General features: G+C 36.4%; 1 protein-coding gene across 12 annotated transcripts in view; it reads left to right on the top strand.

Moving 5' to 3' along the window:
• The window catches only part of PPHLN1 (periphilin 1), a 142171-nt gene that overhangs the window by 60242 nt on the left and 58716 nt on the right, over positions 1 to 23213 (top strand). For 8 of the 12 annotated variants that reach the window (XM_032646013.1, XM_032646023.1, XM_032646019.1 and 5 more), the window contains 3 exons: positions 8037 to 8093; positions 10592 to 10671; positions 19550 to 19669. In XM_032646013.1, coding sequence (XP_032501904.1) covers positions 8037 to 8093; positions 10592 to 10671; positions 19550 to 19669 — 257 coding nt within the window. The remainder of the gene's footprint in view (positions 1 to 8036; positions 8094 to 10591; positions 10672 to 19549; positions 19670 to 23213) is intronic. The other 4 variants (XM_032646022.1, XM_032646021.1, XM_032646016.1 and 1 more) reach the window with 1 other exon arrangement.

Raw genomic sequence — 23213 nt, 5'->3', positions numbered from 1 at the left:
CTGGATTCCTGTATTTAACAGGCATTTATCACTTGTCTACTGTTTCCAGAGCTAGGTAGAGTGGGGTTTCCAAAAGACATATTTTTGGATATATGTGTAAGAATGCCATTTGAAGGATTTAAAACAAACACAGTCACTTAAACATGCCTGACTGCTTAAAATATTCTTGGAATAGTTCCAGGTAACTGAAAGTTTTACTGTGGAGTTCAGTGTTAAAAGTTTGGTATTTTCTCCTATGCTTTACTTCCTTTTTCTCCCCTCACCCTTCAAGTGGATAAATAGCCTCTAAGTCTAATTTATGCTCACATGCACAGACCTAAATATCCCAAATTAGCTAGATATACCTTCTAAGACCATATTTTTTTAGATGTGTGTGACTTAAATCCAAATCTATTAATAATTTGGTTAAGAGGAAGAAAGTGTCTTTGGAAACTGGTTTTGAAGCCTTTTTAACAAAACATGAGTAAAACGGAAGCTTGAGATCCTTCTTTACAGCTTATAGTGAAGCTATTAAGTTATTTAAGTTACTGTTGAATTAGCCTTATTTTTTACATTTCTCCTCTAAAACAGATTCCTAGGGAGGCATCTTCTGTCTGCCTTTGGCCTGGTAGTCAGTGGCCAAAACTCTAAAATCTCAAGATGAAATGTAGAGTCACACGGTGATGCTTCTGTCTTAGTGTCTGCGATATGCTTTCCCATCCTCTGAGGCCTAATACCTTTAATATCTTGCAGTGATGGAAAGATAACAGAGAAAGTTGGGAGACTAAAATCTGGTGTGAATTGAATGAAATAGAGTGTATGACTTTGTTAATGCCTTCATGTTTATTTTCTTAAGTCATTTAGCTTTGAAAGTAAAGTTCTTTAATCAAGAAAAAAAAGTTTGTTCTGGGAAAACTCTCTTTATGGGTTACTTTGGTTGATTCCTTAGCTGTTTGGGCTGAACTGTTGAAATGTTTTTCTGTACTCCTTTCACTAAATAGTTTTTAGAATAGTTACATGAGATAATCTTCCAAAAGGTTAACAGTAAAAGTCTTGCTTTAAACAATAAAAGGAAAAAGTAATTGTTATTTTACATATTTGTGATAATGGTTTTTGCTTTAAATCTAAATCTCAGAAATGTTGATGGCACCTTACTTTTCTTCAAAAAAGGACTGAGAAATATCATCCTTCAATTATCAGTCACTTAAACTGGGCTAACTAACAATGATGGGTTAATTTAGTTTTCCAATGTACATTGAACTTTTGACAAAGATTTTAAATGTTTCTGTAACAGGTAAAAAATAATTTTCTTATTCCTTATGCCCTCATTTTGTTAATTCTTTTTTAACTTTTAATTTTTTGCTCCTTGTTCATACTTTTCAGAATAATTTTATTTATTTTAATAATCACTAGTAGTTTGTCCTTGGTAATTATTTTAGGACTAATTCTTCACAATTGTTCTGTGCATTTAATATATCTGTGCTTAATTATAAGCCACAGAATGATTATTACTTTTTCATCTCAGCTGCTTAGTTCCCATTTTGTGCTTACACACACGCACACACATGTTATTTAATTAAATTTTTTCTGCATAGCCTTTTGGGTTAAATCCTATGGAACTTTGTACTGACATAGACTAATTAGCTTCCTAAATCAAACTGTTTACACCTTGTGTTCCACGTTTAAGAATTTTCTGCCTATAACTTAAGTGGACTAACCTGTTCATAATGGTGACTACAATACTATTTTTCATTCCTTATTGTTGTTCATATTTACATGCTAACAGTGTAGGTTGTCCTTCTTAATCTGTTTATTAACACATTATTAAGATACTGTTATAGTTTAAATTGTTTTGTTATGTATACCTTGTGTATTTTTACTTGAATTTTATTTTATTCTAATTAATCTAATGAAACATCTCCCCATTTGTCAACTATCTCTTTGATATTTATTTCCTTTTTCCCTACCTTCTCTCAAATGAATCTCACTGTTTTCCTATCTTATACTTTTGCTATTTACCTTCTGTTTAGGATAATAGCATTAATAATGATCACTATATTTAGTCTCCCATATGGGTATGGGAGACTTTTTGTTAAAGTACTTCCTGTGATGTTTACTATATCACAGTACAGTCTTTCCATTTTTGTATAGCTCATTTTTAAAAACAGTTAAAATCTTTTCCTGTAATGTCTACTTAATACTAGTTATTTATCTTAGAGCCATAAAGATATTTCTTTTTTTGTTGGAACGGTTTGTGTATTTGAAAAGTACCATCATAATCTTTTCGATTTTTTTTTTTCCAGGTTTAAATATATTTAGTTCCTTCAGCTGTTCCTTTCATTTGACATGGTTTTCAGACCTTTTGCTTTCCTAATTTTCTTTCTATTCCTTTTAAGTCATGATGCCAGAAGTGAACTTTTATTTTGTCAACCATATTGTATTACTGGTCCTTACTGAAACTGCAGGCATCTGAAACCTAGGCCATTTTCACATATATTACTATGAAACAAAAAGCCCTGCAGCCTGTACTTTTTTCAGCTGCAATTACTTGTTTGTAGTTAATTCATTAAAAAAAATATCTGGGAATGATATATTTCATGTAGTTAACTTTGGCTTATAATTCTCTTCCATAAAGGTCTTAAAATCTCTTTAGTGATCCTATGTATTTAGCAGCAGATAAAAAGAGCTTTGTTTTATCTACAAATGAAGTATGCTTTATGTGTTTTGTATTAATCATTAATAATTATGTTGTGTTATAAAGCAGAAACTAACACACCATTGTAAAGCAATTATACTCCAATAAAGGTGTTAAAAAAAAATTCTGTTGAGTAGCATAAGGCACAATATAGAAACCTCTAGGCACCTCTCTCTGTGGACCACAACCATTTATCTGCAGTGTTTGCTGTTATTCAGCCAGTTGTGATCCCCCATCTTGTTTTCTTTTCCACTTGAGGATTACAAAGCATTTCCACTATGGAAACAATGACATAAAGATTGCCTTGCTTAGTTTTGTAAATCTGTTGTGGCTCCTAGGGATGATTATGTTAGGTATTTATAAACTCTTTGTTAATTCATTCTAAACATTTGCTACAGATTAATGTCAAATTTACCAGTGATGCTCATATATAAATTAGGTATATGACATTTTTAAAATGTCATTACTATGGAAGATTTGTAAGTTTATTGTTTTTGTTGGTCTGTATCTGATTTTCTATAGCTCTGACTTTGGGCCCAGCCTCCCCTTACTTTCTCAATATCAGCAGCCACTATTAAGAATGAAAGATATTTTTAAGAAAGACTTATTCATCAGTGTTTAATCCTTTTCGAAAGCATATCTTCTACAATAACTGAAAATGTACAAGAATTAAAAATACTATTTTGAGAAGAGTGTATTTGGAAGATAGACTCTATTATTTTTTTTTTTTTTTTTTTTTTTTTTTTTTATGCGTTACGCGGGCCTCTCACTGCTGTGGCCTCTCCCGCCGCGGAGGACAGGCTCCGGACGCGCAGGCCCAGCGGCCATGGCTCACGGGCCCAGCCGCTCCGCGGCATGTGGGATCCTCCCAGACCGGGGCACGAACCCGCGTCCCCCGCATCGGCAGGCGGACTCTCAACCACTGCGCCACCAGGGAAGCCCTAGACTCTATTATTGAACTTAAGTTTAATGGGAAAAGGCACATGTCTTAATACCTGTTGGCTGTGAATGAATTTGGAAGTCCACAGGAATTTTTGGATCATAGCTGAAATTCCAATAAAATTTAGAGGTTTAATTCTGCCTTTAGAAAGAAGGCTTTTCTGTGCAGGTGTAAGTGATAATGGGAATATGGAAATAAGACTTTACCATCAGGTTATGTTTATTACGCAGTAAGAACCTGTTTTCTTAGCAGCTAAATATTATAGTGTTTCTTGGTTTGAAAGTCATTGTATTTATGTTCAGTACTCATAAAATCATTCAACAAAAATATATTTCATATAAATGGTTTGCCAAGCAAGACAGACCTAGTCTTTGCCCTCTGAGTTTATGATTTAGAGAAGGATACAAATCATTGCATGGGAATAGGCATTTTAGGTGATATCTGACGAGTGGGCAGAAGTTGGTGGAAGGATGAAAGTGGAGAAGGATTATTGGGATGAGCTGTTTCATGAGGAATTTAATCTTGGACTGTTAACTGATCCAGGCTGTAAGTGTGCTATTGAATTAGATTCTACAATGTATTCTTTTGTGTGAGAATCTATTTATTATATCACAAAGAGCTTTGGCTGTGAGTTTTCTGGGTGAATTCCAGGAGTACAGCTATAGCTTTTCTGGCACCTGAGTGATGGAGGTTCTGAAACAGTAATCAATTAATGGCATTTTCATATGTGTAGGCATTTATAGCATCCCTGTTGCACATGTTCATAATATGTACAGATGATGTAGTATTTTACTTATATTTTAAAAAGTGAGCCCATGTGGTTGTAACTGATGTATTAAAGGAAAGTTCTCTTCAGAAATGCACTTCCATGTATTCATAGTTAATATGCCTTTATTTCAACTTGTTGGATCTCTTACCTCCAAAAGTTTGTTATTTGTGGGAAGCAGAGGTGGTACAGAGAGAGCTTTTTCTACCCCTGTGTCTGGTTGTTTTTTTGGTGTCTTTACCACGAGGATCATTTTTCTTGTGTCCCCTCCATTTTTCTGTTTCATACCTTCTTTTTTTTTTTTTTCTTGGCTGCACCGCATAGCATGCGGGATCTTAGTGCCCTGACCAGGGATGAACCTGTGCCTTCTGCAACAGAAGTGCGGAGTCCTAACCACTGGACCTCCAGAGAATTCCCTGTTTCATACCTTCTTGAATGAACCAGTAGATCACTGAGAAATCATGTTCTTCCTAACCAAGAGCCCCAAATTTGCATGTCTTCATCCATGATCCAGAAAAATGAATCATTTCCTCAGCATCCTTATAGCCACCCTATCTTCATTTGTTCATATCTTAATTTCCCCTTTAATGCTTCAGCTATAAAGGAGAGATGAATCTACTACCTGTGCTGTTAAGTTTATTTATTTATTGATAAGACGTTCAGAAGTATCTGGTTTTCTCTTATACATCAGGCACTGTACCAAGAATTTAATAGTTTGCAAGATGTAGCCCCTAATTTTATTATCTCCAGTGATGGTTTTCTTTTTTTTTTTTTTTTAAGATTTTTTGTTTTTGATGTGGACCATTTTTTTAAAGTCTTTACTGAATTTGTTACAATATTGCTTCTGTTTTATGTTTTTTGGCCACGAGGCATGTGGGAACTTAGCTCCCCAACCAGGGATCAAACCTGCACCCCCTGCATTGGAAGGTGAAATCTTAACCACTGGACCTCCAGGGAAGTCCCTGTAGGGATGGTTTTATTTTTTTTTCCTAACAGTGTATTTTGCTCCTATATGGAGCTCCTATATGGGTTATCAGTAATTAATAATACTTGATAGGATTGGGTGAATCTGGTTAAGTTCATCGCTGCTTTCATCAGGAGAACACATCAGCAAGAAAGTATATTTCTGAAAGATCATATCAGACTTACAGCTATTATATGCAAAGAGACAGCAAATATTGTTAAATTCTTAGAGAACTTTTAAATGTTTATTGTAACATGAAGCTGCTTCTCTGGCTTTCATTTCACCTGCGTGGGAAGCACTTTATACCTAGTCTATGGAACCAGTATTTGAAATTCTTGTTCATTGTCTTCCTCACCATTTATTCTTTCACTCACCAGTACATTGACTTGGATTTTGATTTCCATATTGCCAACTTTAGAATTTTTCTTTCCTGGTTTCTTTGCTTCATCCTACTTTAGAACTAATTTTCTTTAGCAAGTCACAGCAAAGGCAGGAATATGTTGAGCCTCTTGCCCTGCTCTCAAGTAGGGGTTAGTTTCTGCTTACTATGATCACATGTGAGATGAATTTGAGGTAATGGCTAAGTGGCCAAGGAGTAGCATTCTGTCAATTAGAAATATAGAAGTGTGAGTGAAAGAAGTGGATTTGAGAGACATTTGTCTTCATAGTATTGGTTGGAGCCACGGAAGAATAACAAAACAAAAAGGATTGAGGATAGGAGGAACATTCATATTTAAGGAACAATAACCAACAAAGAAGAAAGAGAAAGGTAGGAAGATGTAGGATGACAAACAAACGTACAAAGGCATGAAAAACAAATGGTAAAATATTAAGAAGAACTTGTGTATGAATCATTAAGCTGCAGTAGTAGAGGACAAGAAGAAAGACCTTCAGTTTTAATATAAGCAGATCATTGGAGACTCTGGGATGAAGAGTTTAAGCACAATGGGTTGTTTCTATTACCTTTTATGTTAAAAAAAATACTCTAAAATTTCATGGGCTAAAACAACCACTTACTTGTTTATGATTTTGCAATCTGAGCTGGATTCAGCTGGTTTTACTGTCTGTTAGAATATTATTAAATAGCCCAGGTCTGTTGAAGGTAACATGGATGGGAATCTGTAGTTAAATGCAGTCATTCCTACAGTGGTTCTGAAATTTGGAATCAAAATCAATCAACACAGCACCAGTTGTGTGTTAGTAAACTGACTCTTCAGGGGAAAAACACCTGATTGTGACATTTGCCGATATTTGTGGAGTGAATACTTTTACCATGGCTGATTTCAGGCTACCAGTGTGGAGTCACTGAACTTAAGAGTTTGGAAGACATACAGACAGTTCATTCTCAACAGCTAGTGTGAGCCAAGCCCAAGCCCCAGACACTCCTATAAAAAAAATATCGTTGTCCTGACCTCTTCATCTACAAAGAATTTGAGGCAGGTTAACAAAAATAAACACTTACTAAAACAGGATTAAGTAAACGGGTGAAGAATTTTATAAAAAAGGGAAATAAGGGTGTGAAAATAAAAGAATAAAGTTAGTAGTTTATGAATTAGATGCCTATGATAAGGATTTCAGCAATTACTATAAGTGAGCTAAGGATTTGCCTAAAACAAAGAGGAAATGAGCAATAGATAGTGTTCATAGTGAAACTTAGATAAAAACACATCAGCTGCTCAGGAGGAACAAAACTTTCTGATGACATCAGTGAACAATTAGATAAGGATACTGCTTCTTCAACATTCTTGCAAAAGTAGGATGGCAATATTTGTGTGATATTTCTTGAATTTTTTTTTTTAGTGCAAGGTGCTGACAGTGCCAAAGTGATTCAGAAAATGTATTTTTTTCTCAGAAAAAAGGATAAAATTGGCAATTTGGGATCTATAATAGAATAATTTGAAATAAATGATAAGAAAACATATTGGAAATATAGCTGAGAGCCCCTTCTAGTTTATTTAGGCTATTTAGAAAGCCGATTCCATCTGCATCATTAAGAGTTTGCAGGTAAGGAAACTAACAAAATATTTACAAGATTCTAAGTATGGGATAATTGGGAGATCAAGTAGCTGTGGATTTGTTTATAAGGAAAATCCATATATGAGAGAGTTTGCATGAAAAGAACTGGCAAGATTTAGTAACAGGCTACCTGTTGAGAACAAGTCAGAATGATTACTTGCAGGTAGCCGTCCTATGCTCAGGGAACTGATATGATATACCATGAAAACTTTCCCAGGTGTCCTTTTTGATTTCTAGTGGTGATTCATCTTTCACTCTTGATTTTTTTGGTGTCATTCTTTAATCCTTTGAATATTGACTTTATGGAGGAGATTAGATTAGATGCTTATAGTGATAAGTAAGACGTGTGATCCCCGTCTTTAACTTTTGGTGTCTTATCATAGGATCCTTTTCTCATTTCTTTCTGCTCATGCTGTCCTTGGTTAGCCTCATCTTCATACATCATTGATGTTGGACCCAATCTTAAACAGAGTTTTTCTCCTATTCTGTTATTTATTTCTCTTTATTGGTGTTTGCTCAGACAGCCCAACTTGAAAGCAGGGTAGGAAGGTGGTTAGGGTCACCGGCAAATGCTCAGAAGTTCCTGTTCTCATTACTCCTACTTCTGGGTTCTTCTCCTGTTCCTCCTGGGCACAGAGGTGCTGGTGTTAATTCCTCCCTGCCCACCTTTCCCTAGAGTCCGTGCGTGCTGGTGCCTCCTACAAACGGCAGAATGAAGGAAAGCCAGAAAGAGGTGAGTTTTGAGCTAGATTGTGATTTGGGATTGTGAAGGGTGGGGGGGCTGTAATTTGTAGAGGTTATAGAAATGGGAAAAGTGTATAACTGCTCCATTAGTCTGCTGTTGGAACCAGAGTTGAACAATAGCAGACTCAGGTAGTAGGATTTGGGGAGACATGTGGGTTTGTTGTCTGGGCTAGCCACTCCCAGTCAGCAACTGCCACCTCATGGGAGGTTGAGATCTGTAGAGTAGACAAGTCACTGGCAGAAAGGACCCAACATCAGTAGGATCAGGATATTTCTATTTACCATTTTTGTGCTCTTTCTGCTGCCATCTGTATCATCCTTTTTCTTTATCCTTTGCTTCTTGCCTGTCCCTGCCCTTCATGCCACCGGTATATATGAATATATGTTGATATTTGATAAACCACTGCCGTCTCCTTCAATGTTCCTTTGCTTCTGCACACTGGGATTGGTTGAAATCTGCTTAAACTTTATGTAGCTAAAATCATGAAAGATCCTAAGACTACACTTGGACACCATACTTGGCATACCTGTAGAGCTGATGTTTTGTTTGTAAAGGAGGTGCTAAATAAGAGAATAACAACTGCTTGTGAACGTTTTTTTGCTGTGTTTAGCTGCTGTGTGCCAGAATTGAGCCTATAATTATGTCTTTAATTAACATAGTGTGCTGTGCTGATTGGTCCAGTTCTCCATCTCTCAAGGAAATACTTAATCAGAATAGACTGGGGAGGTCATTGAATCCTAAGGGTAGAAAAATAATTCATCTTTTCACAAGTTTGTGAATACCTACTCTTTTCTTAAAGGACTCAGCTTGGTAGGCCTTGGGTATTCGGGAAAAAATGAGCTATGATACTTGTTCCTCTAGGGGCTTTTGGTGCAGTGGGATAGACTGACACTGTCACATTATGATATGGAATTTGCCATGTGCAGTGGAAATACAGTAGGGAATGACTAAATAAGCCATGTTCTTAGCCATTTGGGGATGTCGTGATGGTTGTATCATTTTGCTTTTGATTTTTAAGGTCTGTAAGAACTTTTAAACTTGCTTAGCACGAAAGTCTCTTAATGGTACCACAAGTTAAAAGATTCTAGAGTTAGGTCTTTTTTAAGACTATTGGAGCTTCACAGTTGGAATACTGTGCCTAGAGCAGGAGTTTTCAACCTCAGCACTACTGACATTTGAGGCCGGATAATTCTTTGTTGTGGAGGGCTGTCCTGTGCATTTGTAGCATGTTTAGCAGCATCCCTAACCTCTACTTAACCATGTGCCAGTGGCACTCACCCACTGTGAAAATCAGAAATATCTTCACACATTGCCACGTGTTGTGGGTGCAGGGAACTGTGGGGGGCGTCTTGAGAAAGCCTTTCCGGCTCTGCAGGACATTGGAAAGAGATGTTATTCACTACATCCCCAGGTGGTTGGAAGCCCTTGACCTCCAGGCCCTTACTTTGCTTGTCTTGACCATAGCAGGAAGAGCTTAAGAGGCTTTTTGACTGAAGCTGGCTTTGCCTCAGTTTCAAGGTCGTTTTTTCTCCGCTTTTGCTCTTGTCTGCTTTCCTGGCCTTAACCCACTATCCAGTCTTGACCAGTTTCTGTGTCACTCCAAACTTGGTGCTACTTTTTCCTCTTCTCTGTAATTAAAGTTTTCCTAGCACTTGAAAGCAGAGGATATCTGTTACAGTTGACATATAGATAATTTAATGAAACGTTTTTCTGTTAGCAACAGCTCACTGTTACTTTTAAGATTATATTTAACTAAACCCATTTTTGTTGTTGTTTTCGTTGAACTGGCTAAAATAATATTTAAATTTATTTTCTGGCTTATATTTCCATAAAAATAATAGTATACATAGAGCACTATGTGAGTGTCTGAAGTGACCAAAGATAAAGTTTAGTGACTTTATCTCATACAGATTTATTTTCCACCATTTAACAAATATTTGGGTACTCATTCATATCAGGTACCGGATTAGTGCTCTATTATAGTTTTCTAGTTTTAATTTTTTTTAAACATTTCATGAATACCTGCTAAGTTTCCTACATACCTTTCTCTTTGAGCTATAGCTTAATGAGCTAATAATTAGCTAATTCTCTTTGGTAGCATCTATATAATAACCTCCATTGGATTTTTAGTGTGATGTATTAAAAATTAACTTTTCGGAACTTGGAGGAGGAAGCGTTTATGATTTTAAAATGTTTTTTGCCTTTCCTGAGGTCTTCTCTGTGGTTCCGTGTTTGCTAACTGGCATTGATATGGCCTAGATTGCCATATATACTGTCCTTTGGTTCTAGGTTATTTGAAATTTTTGATGGTGCCCAGCCTCTAAGACAGATAGGATGATTTAGATATTAACAGATTTAATTTAATAATGTAATAAAGATTTCACTATTAAAATAAGTGTATGACTTCCACCCCTTATTCATTTACAAAAACACTCTAGTTGAAAACAAATAAGCTAGAAAATTGCATTTTATATTTTCTTATATAGGTAAAGAAAGACCTGTTCAGTCTTTGAAAACATCAAGAGACACTTCACCCTCAAGTTCTTCAGCAGTTCCTTCATCAAAGGTTTGTTGTACTTCTAAAATCAATTCAAAGGGGAAACACAAAGTAAATGAGATGGATTGTATAGTACAGGTGCTTTTATTCTTTACTGTCACACCTAACGGGGTAATTTGCTGCATTGAAAGCTTGAGTTTCAAGTAACCATAACTTAAAAGTTGCCTCCAGAGTAAATGAGCAGTTTTCTCATAGAATTATTTCCACAGGTTATGCTAAAATTAGTATTTACTGATCCCCTTCTCATCTTGACCATAGCCGAGTGGGAATGAATATCCAGATGAGGCATATTTGAGAGACTGTGCTTTTATTTTGGAAGTGGGGTAATAGGCAGAGACCTAACATTTATTGTATAATGACTTGATTCTATGTACTATATTATATATTTTCTTCTGTCATTAATTCATATAAAAATTCTATGATGTAGGTAAGTGTATATTTCCATTTTATATAACAGGCTCAGAAGTTAAATAATTTTCTCAAATTATTTCACTGATGAATTCTCCCAAACGTTTAAGAATACCTGTACTTCTCAAACTTCCAAAAAAATAGAAGAGGATTGAACACTTCCAAACTTGTTTTATGAACCTAGAATTATCCTGACACCAAAACCAGACAAGGACATTACAAGAAAAGAAAACTACAGGCCAGTATCTCTGATGAAGATAGATGCAAAAATCCTCATCCAAATGTTAGCAAACCAAATTCATAAGCACATTAAATGGATCATATACCATGATCAAGTGGGATTTATTCCAGGCATGCTAGCATGCATGGTTCAGTATCTGCAGATCAATTAGTGTGATACACCACATTAATAAAGTAAAGGATAAAAATCATATGATCATCTCAGTAGATGCTGAGAAAATTTAACATCCATTTATGATAAAAACTCAACAAAGGGGACATAGAGGGAACATGCCTCAACAAAATAAAGGCTATATATGTCAAGCCAACAGCCAACATCATTCTCAATGGCAAAAAGCTGAAAGCATTTCCTCTAGGATCAGGAACAAGCAAGGATGCCCACTCTCACCAGTTTTATTCAACATAGTATTGGAAGTACTAGCCAGAGCAATTAGGCAAGAAAAGGAAATAATAAGCACCCAAACTGGAAAGGAAGAAGTAAAACTGTCACTATTTGTGGATAACATGATTTTATATGTAGAAAACCCTAAAAAGAAATAAAAGCAAAAATAAACAAATGGGAGCTAATTAAACTTAAAAGCTTTTGCAGAACAAAGGAAACCATTGATAAAATAAAAAGACAACCTACAAAATGGGAGAAGATATTTTCAAATGATATGACCAACAAGGGATTAATATCCAAAATATATAAATAGTTCATACAACTCAATATCAAAGAAGAGGCAGAAGACCTGAATAGGCATTTTTCCAAAGAAGACATACAGATGGCTAGCAGGCATATGAAAAAATGCTCAACGTTGCTGATTATTAGAGAAATGTGAATCAAAACCACCAGGAGATATCACCTCACACACCCAGGATGACTGTCATCAAAAAGTGTACAAATAACAAATGTTGGAGAGGATATGGAGAAAAGGGAACCCTAATATGCTCTTGGTGGGAATGTAAATTGGAAAACAGTATGGGGATTCCCCCCCGCAAAAAAAATTAGAACTATCCTATCATCCAGCAAGCCACTTCTAGTAATGTATGCAAAGGAATTGAAAACAGGGTGAACACATGGCAGCTCTGAGAGTGCAAGGAAGCTCTGCACCCCTTCACTTAACCTTGCCTAAGCATCTTTTATCATAAACTGCCTCCTATTGGCCACAAAACTCAGCCCACGTGTCAACACTGGGAGTTTGGTGTCCATCTGCCATGATGCTTCAGTATGCACGTATGACCACTGCTCATACTGCTCTCATAAGGAGAGCAGCCGAGATGGCAAGGTAGAAAGACCCTGAGCTCATCTCCTCTCAGGAGCACACCAAAATCACAGTTTCCTGCAGAGCAACCATCAGTGAAAAAGAGTGGGACCTACCAGAAAAGATCTACAACTATAGACATAAAGAAGGAACCACAACGAGACAGATAGGAGGGATGGACTCACAGTATAATCATATCCCATACCCCCCAGGTGGACAGCCCGCAAATTAGAGGATAATTATATTGCAGAAGTTCTTCCACAGGAGTGAGAGTTCAGAGCCCCATGTCAGGCTCCCCAGCCTGGTGTTCTGGCACCAGGAAGACAAGCCCCCAGAGCGTTAGGCTTTGAAGGCCAGCAGGGCTTAATTGCAGGAGCCCCACAGAGTGGGAGAAATAGAGACTTCACTCTTAAAGGGCACACACAAAATCTCATGTGCAGTGGGACCCAGGGCAAAAGCAGTAATTTGATAGGAGCCTGGACAAGACCCACCTGCTGGTCTTGGAGAGTCTTCTGGAGAGGCAGGGAGCAGCTGCGGCTCACCCTGGAGATATGGACACTGGTGGCAGACATATTAGGGAACGCTCAAACACATGAACACTGTTGCTGGCTGCTGTCATCTTGGCTCATTAGCACCAAGACCTGGCCCCACTCAGCAACCTGTAGGGATCAGTGCTGGGGTGCCTCAGGTCAAACAACTAACTGGGCGGGGACACAACCCCATCCATCAATAGACAGCCTGCCTAAAGACTTCCTGACCTCTAGACACACCCCTAGACACAGCCCTACCCACCAAAGGGCCAAGACCCAGCTCTAACCACCAGAGGACAGGCACCAGCCCTTCCTGCCAGGAAGCCTACACTAGCCTCTAGACCAGCCTCACCCACCAGCAGAAGCAAGCCAGACCCTACCCTGGGACCAGCTGTGCCCTGGCCCTGACCACTAGCGGGCCAGCACAACCTTTGGGACACCCCAGACCCCATACCCAACTGTTTCAGGAACTTGCCTCTCCCCTACTCCAGCAATCTGAAATGAGCTCTGGGATCCCTGGCCCTGCAGCCAGACTCCAGGAAGCAGTTCTGCTTGCCAGTAGTCCGGCACTAACCCTGGATCTGGCTTCACCTGCCAGTGTGTGGGCAACAGCTCTAGAGTCTTTGAGACCCTGACTCTGCCCACCAGTGAGCCAGCACTAGCTCTGGGGCCCCCGAGGGTTCTGCAACCAGCCACCTTGTGACCAGGTGGCCCCACTAAACAGTAGCCAGCAGCATCTTCACAAGGCAGGGCCTGGCAACCAACTGGACTAGGGGCCAGCCAACTGGACTAGGGGCCAACCAAGCCTACCAGACTACCCATGTAGTTAGCCCACCATGACAGGAGGACCCACACAGCCCTTCTAGGGGGAACACCTAGAGCATATAGCTTAGGTGATGAGGGGCGGGGGGAGTGTACTGCTAGGATACAACGGATGTCTCCTACAGAAGGCTACTTCTCCAAGGTGGAGAAACATAACCTACCTACCACATACATAAACATACAAAGAGCAACTTAGACAAAATGAGGCAGCAGAGGACTATGTTCTAGAAAGGAACAAGCTATAACCCCAGAAGAAGAACTAAGTGAAGATAGGCAGTCTACGTGTAAAAGAGTTCAGAGTAATGATCATAAATATGATCAAAGAACTTGGGAGGAGAATGGATGCAGAGTGAGAAGTTAGAAGTTTTTAACAAAGAGTTAGGAAATATAAAGAACAGCAGAGGTGAAGAATACAATAACTGAAATAAAAAATATGCTAGAATGAATCAATAGTAGACTAAATGATACAGAAGAATGGATCAGTGAGCTGGAAGAGAGAGTAGTGGAAATCACTGCCACTGAATAGAAAAAAAAGAATGAAAAAATTAAGACAGTTTAAGAGACCTCTGGGACAACATGAAGCACACTAATATTCCCATTGTAGGGGTCTCGGAAGGAGAAGAGAGAGAGAAAAGGGAAGGGAACGTATTTGAAGACATAATAGCTGAAAACGTCCTTAATCTGGAAAAGGCAACAGTTACCCAAGTCCAGGAAGCACAGAGAGCCCTGTTCCAGATTAACCCAAAGAGGAACCTGCTGAGACACATAGTAATCAAAATGACACAAATTAAAGATAAAGTGAGTATTAAAAGCAGCAAGGGGAATGCAACAAATAACATACAAGGGAACTCCCATAAAACTATGAGCTGATTTTTCAGCAGAAACTCTGCAGGCCAGAGGGTAGTGGCACGGTATATTTAAAGTGATGAAAGGGAAAAACCTGTGACCAAGAATACTTTACCCAGCAAGGCTGTCAGTCATGTTTGATTTAAAATCAAAAGGTTTACAGACAAGCAAAAGCTAAAAGAATTCAGCACCACCAAACCAGCTTTACAACAAATGGTAAAGGAACTTCTCTAGGTGAAAAAGAAAAGGCCACAACAAGAATACAAGAAAATTATGAAATGAAAAAGCTTACCAGTAAAGGCAAACGTACTGTAAAGGTAGGAAATCATCTACACACAAAGCTAGTAAGGAGATTAAAAGACAAAAGTAGTAAAATCATCTGTATGTATCCACAATAAGCAGTGAAGGGATACACAAAACAATTAGATGTAAAATAAGATAAAGACAGTAATCGTGAGGGGAGGAGGGTACAAATGCAGGGTTTTAAAAATGCATTTGAAATTAAGAGATCAGCAACTTAATATACTGTTATACAGAAACCTCATGGTAACCACAAACCAAAAATCTATAATATATATACACACAAAAAAGAAAAAGGAATCCAAACATAATACTAAGATGAGTCATCAAATCACAAGAGATGAGAAAAAATGAAGAAAGGGGGGGAAAAGGTCTACCAAAATGGCAATAAGAACATACATATTGCTAATTCCCTTAAGTGTAAACAGACTAAATGCTCCAACCAAAGACATAGAGTGGCTTCATGGATACAATAACAAGACTCATATATATGGTGTCTACAAAAGACTCACTTCAGATCTAGAGATACATACAGACTGAAAGGAAGGGCATGAAGAAAGATATTCCATACAAATGGAAATCAAAAGAAAGCTATATAAGTATAGCAGTACTTATATCAGACAAAATAGACTTTAAATAAAGACTGTCACAAGAGACAAAGAAGGACACTACATAATGATCAAAGGGTCAATCCAAGAAGAAGATATAACAGTTGTAAATATATATGCACCCAACATTGGAGCACCTCAATGTATAAGGCAAATATTAACAGACATAAAAGGAGGAATCAATAGTAACACAATAATAGGAGGGGAGTTTTAACACCCCACTTATTACATCAGTGGACAGATCATCTAGACAGAAAATCAATAAGGAGACATAGGCCTTAAATAACACATTAGACTAAATGGACTTAATTAATTTATAGAGAGCATTCTATCCGGAAAGCAGCAGAATGCATATTCTTTTCAAGTGCACATGGAACTTTCTCCAGGATAGATGACTTGCTAGGCCACAAAACAAGCCTTGGTAAATTTAAGAAAATTGAAATCGTATCAGACATCTTTTCTGACCACAAGGCTATGAGAGTAGAAATCAACTACAAGGGAAAAACCTGCAAAAAACACAAACACATTGGAGGCAAAACAGTATGCTACTAAACAACCAATGGATCACTAAAGAAATCGAAGGAAATGAAAACAGTATTTCAAGGAGATATCTGCATTTTTTTTGGTGGGGGGAATTGAACCTGGCCCATGGCAGTGAAAGCCTTGAATCCTAACCACTAGGCCACCAGGGAACTCCCCTGCATTTCTGTGTTCATTGCAGCGTTATTCTCTATAGCCAAGATGTGGAAACAACCTAACCTGCCCTCAATGAATGGATAAAGAAAATATTGTATGCATACATGATGGAATATTATTCGACCATGAAAAAGGTGAACATCTTACCACTTGTGACAAAATGGATGGACCTTGAGGGCATTATGCTAAGTGAAATAAGCCAGACAGAGAAAGACAAGTATTCTATGATCCTGATGACATGTGGAATCTAAAAAAGTCATTCACAGAAAGAAGGGTTGTTACCAGAGTCTGGGGGACGGGAGAAAAGAGGAGATGTTGGTCAATGATTATGAACTTGAAGCTATAATATGAATGAGTTCTGGGTATCTAATATATTAGCATAGTTATTATAGTTAATAATACTCTCCTGTATAATTGAAATTTGCTAAGAGATCTTTGATGTTCTCACCACAAAAAAGAAATGGTAATTATGTGACATGATGCAGGTGTTAGCTAATGCTAAGGTTGTGATTATTTTGCAATTTAAAAAAAGTGGGTATATACATTTTATGGAAAAGACTTAGATGTTAAATAATTTTCTCAAGGACATAGCCAGTTTTCACTGCATCATTCTTCTCAGTCCTTCCTTCTCAGTATCTGAAAACGTGTTGAAAAGGTGCATGGTTCTAATCCTCAAAACTTAAAACTTTGGGGTGTTGCTGAGGTTCTCTTCACCAACCTCACACTGTTTCTCTTTCCATTGCTGTTGTTACTTCTATTCTCGTCTTTCTTCACTTCTTTTTGTTTTCTGTCTTTGGTATGTTTGGCTTTTCTGTAAGAAAAGATATCGCCTGGTGGTCTGTGCTGGTGTTCAGTGGGCAGCTGCTTCTCTGCCTCAAATGAAAAAAGAAAAGGTGTCTTTGTGACAACTTGTGTCTTTGGAGCTGTCCCAGAAGTCTGAGGATGCTAGAATGCTGGATTTTGAATAGGAAAGATTGATTGGATTTTTTGGTTCTTTCTTATCATATCAAGGGTGCTTTACCCATCTGAAACACTGGCTTGGTTTTTTTTTTTTTTTTCCCCCAGCTAGAAATGAATGAAGAGTAAATAATACTTACCCATCTAAGTCACTATGAATATTTAAATTATGATATTTGAAATATTTATTTCCCTTGAACTATAATGTGGTGTGAATATGTTATAGCATAGGACTTTGTGGTACGTGATGAAAATATATTTTAACCATCAAATCCAACCCTAATGGATTTTAGATATTTTCATCTGACAGTTTATTTTAGATGTTTGCATTTTTGTCTTAGAATGGAATTAGAATTTCAGAATTTTAGATCTATAATCATTTTATATATTGGGGAAGTATAGCTTCCTGTGTCCTCTTCCCAGGGTTACATGCTAGCTTTATTACCTAGATTTCCTGATACGGTGGAGGACTTTTTCTTTGAAACATTATGGTTACTGTCATGTAGGAATAGTTTTTCAGAGTTTATTTTCTGCTGTTAGAAGTCAGTTTCAAATGAGAGTTTTTTTTAAGTGTACAGAGTTAATGATGGTTGAATAGAAGGATTCAGTTATAAAAGATTTTGCTTCCTTCTTTACTAGAGATAATTTACAATGTTTTGTTTTGTTTTTGCTCTAAATTTCTCTTCAAAACAGGTACCAAAGAAAAGTGAGGTGTACATTTAAAAAAATATTTTTGTTTGTGTTTCTTTTTTTTTTTTTTTTTTTTTTTGGGGTACGCGGGCCTCTCACTGTTGTGGCCTCTCCCGTTGCGGAGCACAGGCTCCGGACGCGCAGGCTCAGCGGCCATGGCTCACGGGCCCAGCGGCATGTGGGATCTTCCCAGACCGGGGCACGAACCCGTGTCCCCTGCATCGGCAGGCGGACTCTCAACCACTGCGCCACCAGGGAAGCCCGTGTTTCTTATTTTTAAAAAACTTTTTAACCTTATTACTAAGTAATAGTAAAGGTATTGCTTATATCTTTTTAACCTTATGTATGGGTAGGGCTTTGGAATAAGATATTGAGACTTACTCAGTGGCCATGGAAATACTCCATGTAGATACACTGTGATTATCTTCTAGTAAATATTATGGATGGCAAACCAGTTTTTTGGTAAATTGAATTGAAGGTGGTCAAGGGCCTTATTCATCTAGAAGACCTAGTTTTTAAGTTCCAGCTCAGCATTTATTGGTAACTGTGTACAAATCACTTACCTTTTGACATTCAGTTTTTTGGTTTATGAGTTGAGGGTGATAAAGTCTAGCCACCTTCATGGAATTCCATTTAATTAAAATACCTTTTTTTGGTTTGCATGTGTAAGCGCTTTATAAATGATAGTGTACCATAACATGGGGATTTTTACTGACACTGTCATCCAGAGGAGGTATATTTAGAATCAATGATGTGACTTTATAGAAGTAAGAGATGGAAACAAAATTAAAGTACCAAGTGTTAATGCTAGATGCTTTCAGGTCTGTTACTTCCCTTGATTCTCACAACTACTTTAAGAGTGAATATAATATTATTAATCCCTGTTTTGTAAATGAGAAAATGAAGGCTCACAGTGTCATAAGTTATGTATATAAAATCATCTGCCCTCACTAGTGATGAAATGGCTATTCAAACCCAGCTTTGTCTATAACTCCAAATCCTATACTTTGTTTAGTATTGTATGTGGTTGGAGAAGGGAAGTAGTGGTAGTATCAAAAAATGAAATTTAAGTGTATACATTTCGTGTAAAGAGTAGGATTTATATAAACTATTACAAAGTATAAAATAGCATATCTGGACTTTTCTGTTTCATTAATTAGAAATTTACCTTGATGAAATTTTGGCATTGGTTATTTCATTGAATATAATTAAAGATACAAAGTTGAAATCAGTATAATGTCTTGTATATTCTAAATAATATTTAGTATATTAGTTGTCAGTGTTTTTTGTTTCGTTCCTTAGATGAATTTCTAAAGCTTTATATAAATGAAAGTAGGAGTCAGATTTAGTCTATATGTCCCCCCAAAATTGCAACTTAACGAAATTCTGTGTTGAATATTTTTGAAAAAGTGAAGAACGTACTTGTTCTCTTTATAAATTTGAAGGCTTAAATGATTTCATGTGTAAGTGGGGTATACTTCTTGATGTATTTGAAATTTTAAAGCCCTTGAGAACTGTAACAGAACCATTCTTTTGTTTTTATTAGGTGTTAGATAAACCCAGTCGGCTAACGGAAAAGGAACTTGCTGAGGCTGCAAGCAAGTGGGCTGCTGAAAAGCTAGAGAAGGCAGATGAAAGTAACTTACCTGAAATTTCTGAGTATGAGGTAAGGCAAAATTTCTTCTTTATGTTTCACATCTGAGAGTTTTGCCTGGATTTTAAATTATTGATGAAAATTTTAGTTTGTTCTAGTGTTTTAAAGTATACTTGGGGAAAATGTCCTCATGGATTATTAAATTTTACCACACACAATAATAGAATGAATATGAATGACTGAATTCAGTAATTACACTGTCTGAATGTCTCTAGTAGTTTAGAAGTGTAAGAATAGTATAAATATGGAGTATAAGGAAAATGCAATATTAATATCCTTCTTTTGTGAGCTTTTAAAAGTATTTCTAGAAATCATGCTAAGCCACTAGTCATAAATCAGTGAATTCAGAACAAAAATCTAATTAAACCTTGGATCTTGGGCTATATTTATATTGCATGTTATATTCTATGCAAATTATCTCATAAATATTCCAAGAAATGCAATTATGCATTGTTTGGTCTACCTGTACTTTTTGATGAGTCTTGAGTACCAAAAAATGAGAACATTTTTGAGTCCACAGAATACTCTTTATAGAATGTTTTCATTAAAATATTTGAAAATGAACTGAAAAATTTCTCTATAACCTGTAATAGAGGGAAATACAGATATTTTGTGGGCCAAGTTACGCTTCTAGATTTAGAATTTGTTACTAGAGGAATTATTTTGACCTGGCAGAGAATATAAAAATCTCTGTACAATGACAAATTATGTATATTCGGAGGAGATTTCTCACTTTACAATGTATTTTTGGTTGCCTTTTAAGGAAGGTCCTTTGATAAAACAGATCAAGCATTAGAATTCGATGTACAAATTGTATACCTACATACATCTTAATACACTATGAAAAGATCCTTTACAAAATAACTAATGTACACTGCTCATAGAAAGTACAAACCAGTACAAACCCTATCAGTACTCAGAAATAGAGCCTTTCTTTTTTAAAATGCTGATCTGTCATTTAGCTATCAGTTGTTCTTAAACAGGTCAAGGTTTCCTTGTTACTGTAGCTATAATAATAGATATTTATGCATATTTTCAAGTAAAGATATAAATATATCAAGCTGTCCTTCTCTGGTACCTTTCTAGCACTATTTAAAAGCATGAACAATAAAGTACTACATTTAATAGGGTCAGTTTGCCTATTTTCCTTAATAATTTAGAATAATGGTTTTTATATTAATAATAGAAATATGTGCTTTAAAATTGCTAATTTGGACAGCTGATAATTTTTCTCAGAGTACTTAAACCAGAAACTTCCAAAAATACTTAATTTTTTGTTTCCTAAATACTGTATCTTCAATTAGCAAAGCTTTATTAAGATATATTCTTTCTCCCCCCTTGTCATTTTTGATATCTCTTAATTAAAAAAAAAATCTCACTATCCACCTTTTCCAGATTTTAACTATTCTATTTATAGTCTTTTTTCATTGCTTGACTGGATTTTGACTCTGAATAGTCAGTGACATTGGGTCTAGAAAGACTTTTTTTCAGGCTTCTTGTTTTTTCTCTGAAATATGCCCAAATTTGCTAGGTTTTGAATTAATGAGAAGTCAGTAATCCTAAAAATCTATATGTGGGTCATAGGTCAGACATGATTTTTTGTTGGACCAAAGGCAAGGTGAGAACAGGGTTGAGATTACTTGAGTATGTCTGTTAGTTGGTGTACATCGTGAGTGTTGAGCAGCGTTATCAATCTCGTAGCATCTAAATGTTCTTCAAGTTACATTGATACTTTTCCATACTGGAGATAAAGCAGTTGAGAAATTCTTAACGATACTCTGTCTTTTGGGCACAGATAGTCACATTTGTTCTTGGGTAGTTTTTAAATAGTTGCTCATTTCAGTGATCTATGTTTTATGAGAAATAAACTTTTTGAGAATTTTGACTTTGGTTCTATAAACTCCTTTCTGATTTGAAAGAATAAGGTGGAAGGAAAAAAGGACTTTGATGCTGTGGAAGAGTTTGGCATAGTGCTGTGTGTGTGTGTGTGTGTGTGTGTTTAAATCTAATTGTGACAATCTTTATATTAGCTGTTGAATAGAGAGGAGATTAAATATTTAAGTTTCCCGTTTATCTTCTCTTGCTGTCATCAATATAGTTTTAAGCAATTTGGTTGGGAGACCATGTAGTTTACAGAGAGTCCAGTGAAATTGAAGGTAAATTCAGTGATATGTTTAAATATTCAGGAATATTATAGTTCATTCTTCTGTAACAGCTTGCATACATTTACCTTTTGGACTCTAATAGAGAATTTCCCAAAGTATTTGATAGAATGATAATTCTGAAGGGTCTTAGTGGTCTGAGGAAGAACAAAAAAGATTCTGTTAGCCCCCTTACATTTGGGAAATGCTAGATTTAAAAGAGGTAGGTTGATTTTGGCACTTCAGCACTTTTCAGAGATTTTAATATGTTAATATGCTCATCAGTGGTCTGTGACAGGAGGGTGAATAATAAAGTTTGCATAATTTATCAAATTTTTGGCTTGAATTTTTTTTTCACAGTGCTAATTTTAGGATTAGTGTTTTAAGGCATGTATTTTCAGAAAATAATACTATACTGGCTTTCTCATAGTTTATTTAAATTCACTAAATATTCATTCTGTGTCTGTTTGTGTCAAACACTGCATTAGAGACACCATCTTAGCTTTCAAAGAGCTTGCAGTCAAGTTTGGTAGAGATATAATTTACTATCTGTAAATATATGGCCATGAGAGTTTTACTTTTGGCTATCAAAATGAAAAGCAAATTATTCAGAGATTATTAGAATGTTGCAGTAGAGCAGGTTGTTGCTTCTTGCTGCAGAAGAAAATTTTTAAATGTTTCTTATTTAAATGTGAAAATGTGAATTATGTTGTTTCCATGTATCAGGTGTTATTTTCCGCTTACCTTGTCCCTAGTGAAGTATGCCCAACTTCCATGGCCCTCTTTCAAATTCAGATCCATTCAGTGAAATCAGTAGTGCTCGAGATAATAAGACTCAATATCTTTCTTGATTCCACTTTTCTTCCTTTCCTGTTGTAAAGTTTTTTGCCACTATTTCACTGATGACCTTATATTGCCTTTATTAAAAATTTCTTTTACTTGTCTAGTTATTTAGATAGATAGATAGAATGTATCTCATGTCTTGTTTTCCCTCCAGTACCTTGGATAATATATATCTAATGAACTAAACTAAATTTAATTACTAATAAGCTCTTTTTTTCCAGTTTTACGGAAATGTAATTGACATACAGCACTGTATAAGTTTAAGGTGTACAGCATAATGAATTGACTTACATATATTGTGAAATGATTATCACAGTAAGTTTAGTTAATATCCATTGTCTCATATAAACACCACAAAAAAGAAAAATATTTTTTTCCTTGTGATGAGAACTCTTAGGATTTACTGTCTTGTCAACTTTCAAATACACCATACAGCATTGTTAACTATAAACATCGTGTTGTACATTACGTCCTCAGTACTTATTTATCTTATAACTGGAAGTTTGTACCTTTTGACCACCTTCATCCAATTCCCACCCCACTACTCCCCAGCCCTCACCTCTGGTAACCAT

Source organism: Phocoena sinus, chromosome 10 (assembly GCF_008692025.1).
Source record: "Phocoena sinus isolate mPhoSin1 chromosome 10, mPhoSin1.pri, whole genome shotgun sequence".
Taxonomy (NCBI): domain Eukaryota; kingdom Metazoa; phylum Chordata; class Mammalia; order Artiodactyla; family Phocoenidae; genus Phocoena; species Phocoena sinus.
The sequence above is the reverse complement of the archived record's forward strand: the minus strand, read 5'-3'. Positions and strand labels throughout refer to the sequence as shown.